The sequence below is a fragment of the Bombina bombina genome, chromosome 5 (assembly GCF_027579735.1).
Source record: "Bombina bombina isolate aBomBom1 chromosome 5, aBomBom1.pri, whole genome shotgun sequence".
Classification (NCBI taxonomy): Eukaryota; Metazoa; Chordata; class Amphibia; order Anura; family Bombinatoridae; genus Bombina; species Bombina bombina.
Window position 1 is genome coordinate 338,717,711 of NC_069503.1, and position 13,491 is coordinate 338,731,201.

Here is a 13,491-nt window from a genome sequence, read left to right on the forward strand (position 1 = left end):
TCAGGCTGACCTCCCACCCCTTCAACCTCTGCAGCAATGGTGGCAGAACTCAAACGTCTATTTCCCAAAGACAACCTCTGGATATGACGCTGAGCACATTCTTCTTTGGTCGAACATGGCGAGACCTGTTCTGAGTGGAACCTATCCTGTGAAACCGCAGTATGGTCTTGCCCACCATGCTGCAGCTCAGTTTCAGGGTCTTGGCAATTGTCTTATAGCCTAGGCCATATTTATTTAGAGCAACAATTCTTTTTTTCAGATACTCAGAGAGTTCTTTGTCATGAGATCCCATGTTGAACTTCCAGTGACCAGTGTGAGAGAGAGGAGAGAGAGAACACCAAATTTAACACACCTGCTCCCAATTCACACCTAAGACCTTGTAACACTAACGAGTCACATGAAACCGGGGAGGGAAAATGGCTAATTGGGCCCAATTTGGACATTTCTACTTAGGGGTGTACTCACTTTTGTTGCCAACGGTTTAGACATTAATGGCTGTGTGTTGAGTTATTTTGAGGGGACAGCAAATTTACACTGTTATACAGGCTGTACACTCACTACTTTACATTGTAGAAAAGTGTCATTTCTTCAGTGTTGTCAAATGAAAATATACATTAAAATATTTACAAAAATGTGAGGGGTGTACTCACTTTTGTGAGATACTATATCTATATATATATATATATATATATATATATACACATACACTTCTCAAAAGGAAGAGGCACTCACAGGACTTAATAAGCAAAAAGTACTTTCATTAGTTCATAGGTTCAGTCAACGTTTCGGTCCTCGCAGGGACCTTTGTCAAGACTGTTTTCAAATATTACAGAGTCAGGCAGTCAGCGGTGCCTGACTCTGTGATATTGGAAAACAATCTTGACAAAGGTCCCTGCGAGGACCGAAACGTTGACTGAACCTATGAACTAATAAAAGTACTTTTTGCTTATTAAGTCCTGTGAGTGCCTCTTCCTTTTGAGAAGTTTCTACCTATTCACCATAGAGTGCACCCAGGCGCATACCACTAACAGTGAGTGCATGGATCCCAAAAACTTGTATATATATATATATATATATATATATATACACACACACACATCTTGTACATATTTCAGTGTTAAAGTCTTTTGGCTTCCTTTTGTTTTCTTGACACCTGGGACCTCATATCTTTGAGCCTGAGCCCTTATGAGCCCTTTGAGCCTTTATAACTTGTGTGCAATATTTTTGTGGATAATTTTTTATTAGATAGTGTTATATTTTATGTTATGTAGTGTTTGATGTGTTTTGTGACACTTTTTTGTTTCACAAAATAGTTAGCCAGCTCTGAGGATATGGTAATCATCGTAGCATGAATCGCGATTGGGCTCAAGCAATCGTGTTTACTTTCAATTTATAATATGAGCGGTAAACCCGAGGCGCACAAACACCAGTGATATACCCCTTATTGCTCGTGTTAGGGCTTCACTTGTAATCTGGCCCTTAATACACAATAATGAATGTTTAATCACACAGGGATATAATACACGGGTTGGAGATAAAGGAGCTCAGCTCTCTGGCGGTCAGAAGCAGAGAATTGCAATTGCACGTGCTCTTGTGCGAAAACCCAAGGTGCTATTATTGGATGAAGCTACATCTGCTCTTGACACTGAAAGTGAAAAGGTAAAAGGATTCTGATAAACTGTGTTTTATCATTTAGTTATTTGCTTATAATTATAAAAGTCTAAAATAAATTAGACACTTCATATGCAAGCTGCATATACTGTTTTTTGTTTGTTTTTTGACACCTGTCTGACACACAATGAAAAGTTCCTTTTAAAGCAGAGTTATTTGATTAATTAATTTATGCTATCTACTAATTTTATAAGGCTATCTGTCATTTATACACGCCTATCTCTCTTTTTGGCTTATAATAAATACCTTAACTACTTTAGTTCAATGTTCCTGAAAATGATCATGTCTGTTAATTTTTAACTTTCAGTCATGATTAACAATGGGAATAAGAATGATTTGATTTGTACTTTAAAATTACATTTTTAAGTCAGAATATGTAACATTCTGCTTCATGGAATGCCTTATGTACTCTTGTAGTGTTTTACAGTATGCATATAGATGCAATGACCTCTAGTTATCAACGTGTCTACTTACCTGCCATCGCTGGCCCCAATATGCCCGCCTAAGCTTGCCTACCATCGCCGCCGCGGACCTGAATACGCTCGCCAAAGTTATCAATAAAGCTGTCAAAAAGCAGCGCACCAAGTACGGGGCATTGAGCAGCGGACTGTGATAGTTATCAATCATCCGATCTCGCTGCTCTTCGGCTTTTTCCCAGCTTTATTGCTAGCCTGTCACTAACCACCCACACTAAACTACACTGTTCTACCCCCTATACCGGCGCCCCCGGAGCCCCCCGCAACTAAATAAAGTTATTAACCCCTAAACCGCCGCTCCTAGACCCCGCCTCAACTATAATAAATGTATTAACCCCTAAACCGCCGCTCCCGGACCCCGCCGCCACCTACATTATACCTAGTAACCCCTATCCTGCCCCCCCTATACCGCCACCACCTATAATAAATTTATTAACCCCTATCCTGCCGATCCCGAACCCCGCCGCAACTAAATAAATTGTTTAACCCCTAAACCGCCACTCCCGGACCCCGCCGCCACCTATATTAAACTTATTAACCCCTAATCTGCCCCCCTACACCGTCGCCACCTATAATAAATTTATTAACCCCTATCCTGCCCCCCTACACCGTTGCCACCTATAATAAATTTATTAACCCCTAAACCTAACCCTAACCCTAACCCTAACACCCCTTAACTTAAATATTAATTAAATACATCTAAATATTATAACTCTTATTAACTAAATTAATCATATTTAAAACTAAATACTTACCTTTAAAATAAACCCTAATATAGCTACAATATAAATAATAATTTTATTTTAGCTATCTTAGGATTTATTTTTATTTTACAGGCAAATTTCAATTTAACTAGGTAAAATAGCTATTAAATAGTTATTAACTATTTAATAGCTACCTAGTTAAAATAAAGACAAATTTACCTGTAAAATAAATCCTAACCTAAGTTACAATTACACCTAACACTACACTATCATTAACTAAATTATTCCTATTTAAAACTAAATACTTACCTGTAAAATAAACCCTAAGATAGCTACAATGTAATTAATAATTACATTGTAGCTATTTTAGGATTTATATTTATTTTACAGGTTACTTTGTATTTATTTTAGCTAGTTAGAATAGTTATTAAATAGTTATTAACTATTTAATAACTACCTAGCTAAAAGAAATACAAAATTACCTATAAAATAAATCCTAACAAGTTACAATTAAACCTAACACTACACTATCATTAAATTAATTAAATAAATTAGCTACAAATAACTACAATTAAATACAATGAAATAAACTAACTAAAGTACAAAAAATAAAAAAACTAAGTTACAAAAAAAAGTTAAACATTTAAAAAATATTACAACAATTTTAAGCTACTTACACCTAATCTAAGCCCCCTAATAAAATAACAAAGCCCCCCAAAATAAAAAAATGCCCTACCCTATTCTAAATTACGAAAGTTAACAGCTCTATTACCTTACCAGCCCTTAAAAGGGCCTTTTGCGGGGCATGCCCCAAAGTATTCAGTTCTTTTGCCTGTAAAAATTACAACCATCCCAACATTAAAACCCACAACCACACACCCCTACTCTAACCCAAACCCCCCTTAAATAAACCTAACACTACCCCCCTGAAGATCATCCTACCTTTAGCCGTCTTCAGCCAGCCGACCACCGATGGAACAGAAGAGGACATCCGCAGCGGCCGAAGTCATCATCCAAGGGGCGCTGAAGAGGTCTTCCATCCGATTGAAGTCTTCATCCAGGCGGCATCTTCAATCTTAATTCATCCGGAGCGGAGCCATCTTCAGATGAGCCGATGCGGAGCCATCTTCTTCCACCGACGACTTCCCGACGAATGACGGTTCCTTTAAGTGACGTCATCCAAGATGGCGTCCCTCAAATTCTGATTGGCTGATAGGATTCTATCAGCCAATCAGAATTAAGGTAGGATTGAATCAGCCAATCAGATTGAAGTTCAATCCAATTGGCTGATCCAATCAGCCAATCAGATTGAGCTCACATTCTATTGGCTGTTCCGATCAGCCAATAGAAAAGGAGCTCAATCTGATTGGCTGATTGGATCAGCCAATCGGATTGAACTTCAATCTGATTGGCTGATTCAATCAGCCAATCAGATTTGTCCTACCTTAATTCCGATTGGCTGATAGAATCCTATCAGCCAATCGGAATTCGAGGGACGCCATCTTGGATGACATCACTTAAAGGAACCGTCATTCGTCGGGAAGTCGTCGGTGTAAGAAGATGGCTCCACATCAGCTCGTCTGAAGATGGCTCTGCTCCGCTCCGGATGGATGAAGATTGAAGACGCCGCCTGGATGAAGACTTCAATCGGATGGAAGACTTCCTCAGCGCCCCTTGGATGATGACTTCAATCGGATGGAAGACTTCTTCAGTGCCCCTTGGATGATGACTTCGGCCGCTGCGGATGTCCTCTTCTATTCCATCGGTGGTCGGCTGGCTGAAGACGGCTAAAGGTAGGATGATCTTCAGGGGGGTAGTGTTAGGTTTATTTAAGGGGGTTTGGGTTAGAGTAGGGGTGTGTGGGTGGTGGGTTTTAATGTTGGGGGGGTTGTATTTTTTTTTTACAGGCAAAATAGCTGAATACTTTGGGGCATGCCCCGCAAAAGGCCCTTTTAAGGGCTGGTAAGGTAATAGAGCTGTTAACTTTCGTAATTTAGAATAGGGTAGGGCATTTTTTTATTTTGGGGGGCTTTGTTATTTTATTAGGGGGCTTAGATTAGGTGTAAGTAGCTTAAAATTGTTGTAATATTTTTTTAAATGTTTGTAACTTTTTTTAATTTTTTGTAACTTCAGTTAGTTTATTTCATTGTATTTAATTGTAGTTATTTGTAGCTAATTTATTTAATTAATTTAATGATAGTGTAGTGTTAGGTTTAATTGTAACTTAGGTTAGGATTTATTTTACAGGTAATTTTGTATTTCTTTTAGCTAGGTAGTTATTAAATAGTTAATAACTATTTAATACCTATTCTAACTAGCTAAAATAAATACAAAGTTACCTGTAAAATAAATATAAATCCTAAAATAGCTACAATGTAATTATTAATTACATTGTAGCTATCTTAGGGTTTATTTTACAGGTAAGTATTTAGTTTTAAATAGGAATAATTTAGTTAATGATAGTGTAGTGTTAGGTGTAATTGTAACTTAGGTTAGGATTTATTTTACAGGTAAATTTGTCTTTATTTTAACTAGGTAGCTATTAAATAGTTAATAACTATTTAATAGCTATTGTACCTAGTTAAAATAAATTGAAATTTGCCTGTAAAATAAAAATAAATCCTAAGATTATTATTTATATTGTAGCTATATTAGGGTTTATTTTAAAGTTAAGTATTTAGTTTTAAATAGGATTAATTTAGTTAATTAGAGTTATAATATTTAGATGTATTTAATTAATATTTAAGTTAAGGGGTGTTAGGGTTAGGACTTAGGTTTAGGGGTTAATAATTTATTATAGGTGGCAGCGGTGTAGGGGGGGCAGGATAGGGGTTAATAAATTTATTATAGGTGGCGACGGTGTAGGGGGGGCAGATTAGGGGTTAATAAGTTTAATATAGGTGGCGGCGGGGTCCGGGAGCGGCGGTTTAGGGGTGAAACAATTTATTTAGTTGCGGCGGGGTCCGGGATCGGCAGGATAGGGGTTAATAAATTTATTATAGGTGGCGGCGGTATAGGGGGGGCAGGATAGGGGTTACTAGGTATAATGTAGGTGGCGGTGGGCTCCGGGAGCGGTGGTTTAGGGGTTAATACATTTAATATAGTTGCGGCGGGGTCCGGGAGCGGCGGTTTAGGGGTTAACATATTTATTATAGTGGTGGCAGGGTCCGGGAGCGGCGGTTTAGGGGTTAATCAGTTTATTAGAGTGGCGGTGGGCTCCGGGAGCGGCGGTTTAGGGGGTAATACATTTATTTAGTTGCGGCGGTGTAGGGGGGGACAGATTAGGGGTGTTTAGACTCGGGGTACATGTTAGGGTGTTAGGTGCAGACATCTCCCATAGGAATCAATGGGATGTCGGGCAGCAACGAACATGAACTTTCGCTATGGTCAGACTCCCATAGATTCCTATGGGATCCGCCGCCTCCAGGGCGGCGGATTGAAAACCAGGTACGCTGGGCCGGAAAAGTGCCGGGCGTACCTGCTAGTCATTTGATAACTAGCAAAAGTAGTCAGATTGTGCGTTCGGAACATCTGGAGTGACGTAAGAATCGATCTGTGTCAGACTGAGTCCGGCGGATCAAAGCTTACGTCACTATATTCTACTTTTGCCGGTGTGTAGGGCTTGATAACTAAGACGAATCAGCCTCGCCACAAATACGCTGCGGAATTCCAGCGTATTTGCGGTTGACGGCTTGATAACTAGGGGCCAATGCCTCAGTCTATTTAGCAATAACAAAAACTTACCTTTGATGCATGGCTGTTCTCTCAGCCACTTCTGGTTACCTCTGCATCAGTTGCAATTCTATCCTTCCTTACCTGTCTCCTTTGTACCTTGCTTGGATGTTACCTTCATATCATATCCTACTATTCTGAACCTGCATAGCAATTTCTACTGGCCTATACCTGTGAAGTGTGTTCCTCTAGAGATAACCCAGTTAATGGTATGGGCTTGTATGTTCTAGTTTGTTTCAAATTATCTCCCACTGGTTACTCTCTTGTGTGAGGAAAATTAGCCAAAATAACAATGGGTCAGATATGGAAAATGCTAGAGAAGTGCAAAGAGCAGCCCCTCTAGTGGAAGAGGACAAACTACAAGGCACTATGTGCAATAAAATATAAATATGAAGCTTACTTATGTTTAAAAAATCCAAACCCCAAGCTAATTTTACTAAAAATAAAAATGTAAAATTACAGAAAAAAATAAACAAAGCTATCGAAAATAAAAAATGTAAATCTAAACTAATACCCCCCTATAAAAATAAAAAATCCCCCCCAAAATAAAAACAGCTCCTAATCTAATACTAAACTACCAATAGCCCTTAAAAGGGCCTTTTGTAGGGCATTGACATAAGTTAAACAGCTGTTTTATTTAAACAAATTACCAACTACCCCCTAACAGTAAAACCCCCCACCCAACCAACCACCCCAAAATAAAAAACCTAACACTAAAAAAACCATTGCCTCTAAAGGGGCATTTGTATGGGCATTGTCCTTAAAAGTGCATTCAGATGTTTTACTGCCCTTGAAAGGACAATCAGCTCTTTTACAGCCCATTAAATCCCTAATCTTAAAAATAAAAAATATTAAAAAATCCTAAAACTAAGCCCCAAATAGATACTCATCGTTCTTGAAGTCCGGTGGAGAAGGTCTTCTTCCAGGTGGCTCCTTCATTTCCTATCTTCATCCTGTGCGAAGGCGGCATGGAGCAGAGGTGCGGAGCGGTCTTCCCCCGATGCACGGATCCAGAGCGGCGGTCCTCAGCGGCAGTTCTCAGTGGCGGTCCTCAGCAGCGGTCTTCAGCGGCGGTGATCCTCAACAGCGTTGAGGTTCCTCTTCATCTGATCTCTGGCGTACACTACAATGGACTTATATTACACTTGTTACACTACTTGTTTCTCAGCCTCTGTAAATGCGCAGTACTGCAGTTTCATAAGGTATATAAAGTGAATTTGACAACTAAACCTTTTTAAAGAGTTGTTGCTCTTAGTAATGCCATTATTCAATTATTGCCAGGTGTGCACTTAACTCTAATTGGTGCCAATTTTACAGCTGAAAAATTGGCCATTGCGGGTGCAAAAAAACAAAAAGGCCCCCCAAAATAAAAATACCACCTAACCTAACAATAAACTACCAATAGCCCTTAAAAGGGCCTTTTGTAGGGCATTGCCCTAAGTTAAACAGCTCTATAGTTCCCCCTAACAGTAATCCCCCCCCCCACCCAACCAACCCCCCAAAATAAAAAAAACCTAAGTCTAAAAAAAACAAATCTACCCATTGCCCCTAAATTTTTACTGCCCATCCCTAATCTGTAAAAAAAAAAAAAAAACTAACACTAACCCCAGAAAATCTACTCACGGTTCCTGAAGTGCGGACATCAATCTTCATCCAGGTGGCAACATCTTCAACCATTGCGGGGGCATCTTCTTTCTTCATCCCGGTGGCATCTTTGCCGGCAGCCCGGACATCCAGCGTGGAGGATCCTCTTCATAAGGTCACCGCCGTACACTGAAGCTTGAAGGCAAGGTTCCCCTTTTAAATATGGGGCACATTGCATTTCTATCGGCTGACATTTTAAAATCAGCCACTAGGATGAGAGCTAGTAAAATCCTATTGGCATTTCATTTAGTATTGGCGATGTCAAGGACGGCGGATTAGAGGTGTCTAGACTAGGGGTTTATGTTAGGGTGTTTAAACGTAACTTTCTTTTCCCCATAGACATCAATGGGGATTGCGTTACGGCGATCTCCATTCAGCAATTGCAGGTGTTTTTTCTAACACTTTCTCCCCATTGATGTTTATGGGGGAAAGATGCACAAGCACGTAAACTCAGTCTTTGGCTTTTGTGAGGTATGGAGCTTAACACACCAGCACAAGGAGGTTTTTCAGTAACTTGTAATGGCAGCACTATGGAAAGTGCGATAACACTAATTTTTTTGCATTATTTACGTATAGTGTACAACTTGTAATCTAGGTGATAATTAGCAGAGATAAATTAATCTCATGCTGTTCACTTTAGTAGCTGTTAAAATATAGCTTATTCCTTGGCGCCATCAAGAGGATAAAAAAATATTACTAGCAGTAATAACACCTTAACGACACTGACATTGTTAATAAACCTTCTTTGAGCCAGATTACAAGTGGAGCAATATTTAACGCTCCTCCTTGCGCGCAAACTCCGCTTCAAGTAAGCTTTTTGTGCACGTCGGGTAGCGCTCATTTTACAAGTTGAAAGTAAAACGTTTTTACTCGCACAATAACCCGATGCACTCAAAAAGCCGAACATAGGATATAGCGCGAGCATTAAAGTATTCCCTTAAAAAGGTGATGGAGCAAAAAAAGTGGGGGGGAAAACCCTACACACTCACAAACCCAATCGCATATTATCAGGTGCGCTAATTCCAATGTTCTTCACATAGCAAAATATGTTCTATTTATTCATAAATGCATATTTCTGCATATATCTTAAGGTATTTTGGTACACTATATATATTTATATATAGGTATAAATATAAACAGTTATATATAGGAATATCTATCTAAAAATACATAGAACATATTCTGCTAGGTGCACAACATTGGAATGTGAAATATTTACAGTAAATACACAATATAACACTTTATTAAATATAAATATTGCTTTAATATGCTTTTACTTGACTTTAAAGGGCTTCAATGCACTTATTTATAAGTCTATATGTGTGTACATATGTATTTATATGTTTATATGTGTATATATGTCTGTAAAACAAATATACACAAGTAAATACATAAATACATATGATTGGCTGATTGGCTAAACTGCAAGTCTGTCAAAAGAACTGAAATAAAGGGGCAGTTTGCAGAGGCTTAGATACAAGATAATCACAGAGGTTAAAAGTATATTAATATAACTGTGCTGGTTATGCAAAACTGGGGAATGGATAATAAAGGGATTATCTATCTTTTAAAACAATAAAAATGTTGGTGTAGACTGTCCCTTTAATACATTTTTATTGCTTCAAGTGAGTTACATCCCAATGTTTCAGCCCACACTTTCTCAAGGTAACAATCTCACTCCCAAATCCCCATTATATACACATACCAGTAATTACATGATAGTTGTCAGGTGGTTCATAATTTCTGTGTTTCTCACATAATACAGCATAAAGTTTTCATTGTCATGTTCTTTGACTATATTGGAAAAAATAGAATTTGGGTAATTCCCAGCTGAGCAACCTCAATATAACAACAACACTCAAATATTTGCATATATATATATATATATATATATATATATATATATATATATATATATATATATATATATATATATATATATATATATATATATATACATATACAGGTATATACATATCCTTTTCACCAGAAATATGAAATCTGTTCATAAACTGAACCACATTATAGAAAAAAGGTTAAAGATAGTTAAATGTTTAAACCTCTCGGGACCACAGTGTCCAATTCCACTATCTATTGTGCTTCTCTCTGTAGAAATCATTTTCTCCTATTCCCACCCCTCTTTAACTTCAGTATCTGATTTATAGGGCAACATCTCAGACTTGAGACTGGGTGTTTATAACCTTGAAAGTACTTTGCTACAGGTTGATGAGTTTACCTGTATCTAATGCCTGTCTAATACTGGATCTGTGTACTGCCATGTGTATTTTCAGCATGCATTCCATCTTTCCAACATACAGTACATCTACCCACACTGACATTTAATAATATATATACCACATATTGTGACTCACAGTTTGATGCCTGTTTTTTCCTATATTTGTTGCCTATGTGGCTATGATAAAAGGTATCCTCCACTATAAAATTGTCACAGGTAACACATCCATGGCATCGATAACCCCCAACTTTCTTTGTGTTTTCTGTATTTCATATGTCTCATCTGGATCAGCTTGTACCAGCATATCCCTTTTTATTAAGTAAATAGGCGATAAGCCAGTCTATTTTTAAAAAAAAAACTACGACCCCCAAAGCTAAAATTACAAAAAATAAAAAATGCAAAATTTAAAAAAAAATAAACAAAGCTATATAAAATAAAAATTTAAACCTAAACTAATACCCCTATAAAAATACCCCCCCCCCCGCCAAATATAAACACTCTCTAATATAATTTTAAACTACCAATAGCCCTTAAAAGGGCTTTTGTAGGGCATTGCCCTAAGTTAAACAGCTCTTTCACCTAAACAAATTACCAATTACCCCTAACAGTAAACCCCTCCCCACCCACCAAACCACCCAAAAAACAAAAAAACAAACTCTAAAAAAACCTAAACTACCCATTGCCCCTAAAGGGGCATTTGTATGGGCATTGCCCTTAAAAGGGCATTCAGCTCTTTTACTGCCCTTTAAAGGGCAATCAGAACTTTTACAGCCCATTAAATCCCTAATCTTAAAAATAAAAAAAACCCACAAAAATAAAAAAAAAATCCTAACACTAAGCCCCAAATAGGTACTCACTGTTCCTGAAGTCCGGTGGAGAAGGTCTTCTTCCAGGCGGTTCCATCATCTTCTATCTTCATCCGGAGCGAAGGTGGTGCCTAGAGAAGATGCAAAGCTGTGAATCCTCAGCGGCGGTCCTCACCGGCGGCGCGGAGCGGAGGTACGGAGCTCTCTTCCCTGACACGTGGATCCTCACTGGCGGTTCTCAACGGTGGCAGTCCTCAGCGGTGGCAGCAGCTGCGGTTCTCGCTGGCATGGATGCTCCTTTTCATCCGATGTCCGTCGTACACTAAAGATTGAATGCAAGGTACCGCAATCAATTTGGGGTACCTTACATTCCTATTGGCTGAAATTTTGAAATCAGCCAATAGGATTAGAGCTACTGAAATCCTATTGGCTGTTCAAATCAGCCAATAAGATTTCAGTGAATTCGATCTTCAGTGTGCGACGGACGATCGCATGAAGAGGAGCCTCCACGCTGCTGAGGACCGCCGCTGTTGAGGACCGCCGCTGAGGATCCAGGCATCAGGAAGACAGCTCCGCACCTCCGCTCCGTGCCGCCTTCACTCCGGATGAAGATAGAAGATGATGGAGCCGCCTGGAAGAAGACGTTTTCCGACAGACTTCAGGAACAGTGAGTACCTATTTGGGGCTTAGGTTTAGCCTTTTTTATTTACATTTTTCGGGTGTTTTTTTTTTAGATTAGGGTTTTTTGGGGCTTGAAAAAGAGCTGATTGCCCTTTTAAGGGCAGTAAAAGAGTTGAATGCCCTTTTAAAGGCAATGCCCATACACATGCCCCTTTAGGAGCAATGGATAGTTTAGTTTATTATAGTGTTAGTTTTTTTTATTTTGGGGGGTTTGTTGTGTGAGTGGGTTTACTGTTAGGGGGGACTTAGTAAATGAGATGTTTAACTTAGGGCTATGCTCTACAAAAGGCCCTTTAAAGGGCTATTGGTAGTTTAGATTAGGCTGTGTTTTTATTTTGGGGGGGCTTTTTTATTTTCATAGGGATTAGGTATAAAAAATTATTTTTGATAATTTTGTTTATTTTTTTCTGTAATGTTGGACTTTTTTATTTTTTGTAATTTAATGTTAGTATTTTTTATTTTCATTGTAATTTAGAAGTAATTAGGGTTAATTTAGGGGGTGTTAGGTTAGGGGGCTTAGTAATTAAATTACACCTAGATTATGAGTTTTGCGTTATGGTTTTAACGCAGAAAAAATGGCCATTTCAGCGTAAAAACAGTAACGCAGCCATTACGAGTCTTGTTGGTATAGCTATGCCGCAAGCATTGTAGCCTGTAATGCAATGTCAATCCCGAATTTAAAAAAATTATGTTTTTTCATGGGATTTCCATAGCGCCGGTATTACAAGTTGTGCAATGAGGCTAAAATGCTTGCGTTCCAGCCTATACCGACACGATCCATTCCGCTATCTGAAAGCAGTAGTAATAAGTTTTGCGCCACAAAAATGTTTCACAGAACTCATAACTAAACTGTTACAAAGTACATTAACACCCATAAACTACCTATTAACCCTTATTCTGCCACCCTCCCGCATTGCAAACACTATTTAAATGTATTAACCCCTAATCTGCCGCCTGCCCACATCCCTGCCACTATAATAAAGTTATTAACTCCTATTCCGTCGCTACCCGACACCGCAGCCACTATAATAAAGCTATTAACCCCTATTTCACCGCTACCCGACATCGACACCACTAATAAAAGTTATTAACCCCTAAACCTCTGGCCTCCCATATCACCGCCACTAAATAAATCTCTTAACCCCTAAACCGCCAGCCCCCCACATCGCAAAAAACAAACTAAATTAAACTATTAACCCCTAACCCTAACAACCCCCTAACTTTATATTAAAACTACAATATTCCTATCTTAAAATAAATAAAAACTTACCTGTGAAATTAAAAAAAAAACTAAGCTTAAACTAACAATTGACATTATAACATAACTATTATACTAAAATTAAAATAACTACCAATAAAATAAAATAAATTGCACATTAAAAAAAACTAACACTACTAAAAAAATTAAGTCTAAAATTACAAAAAATAAAAAATACTAAATTATAAAAAATAAACACTAAATTATGAAAAATAACAAACAAAATTTTCAAAAATAAAAACAATTACACCTAATCTAATAGCCCTATAAAAATAAAAAGCAT

General features: G+C 38.1%; 1 protein-coding gene across 1 annotated transcript in view; it reads left to right on the forward strand.

Annotated features, from left to right (window-relative positions):
- Window positions 1–13,491, forward strand: part of LOC128661474 (ATP-dependent translocase ABCB1-like) — a 261,506-nt gene that overhangs the window by 233,028 nt on the left and 14,987 nt on the right. The window contains exon 27 of the mRNA XM_053715723.1: window positions 1,513–1,659. Coding sequence (XP_053571698.1) covers window positions 1,513–1,659 — 147 coding nt within the window. The remainder of the gene's footprint in view (window positions 1–1,512; window positions 1,660–13,491) is intronic.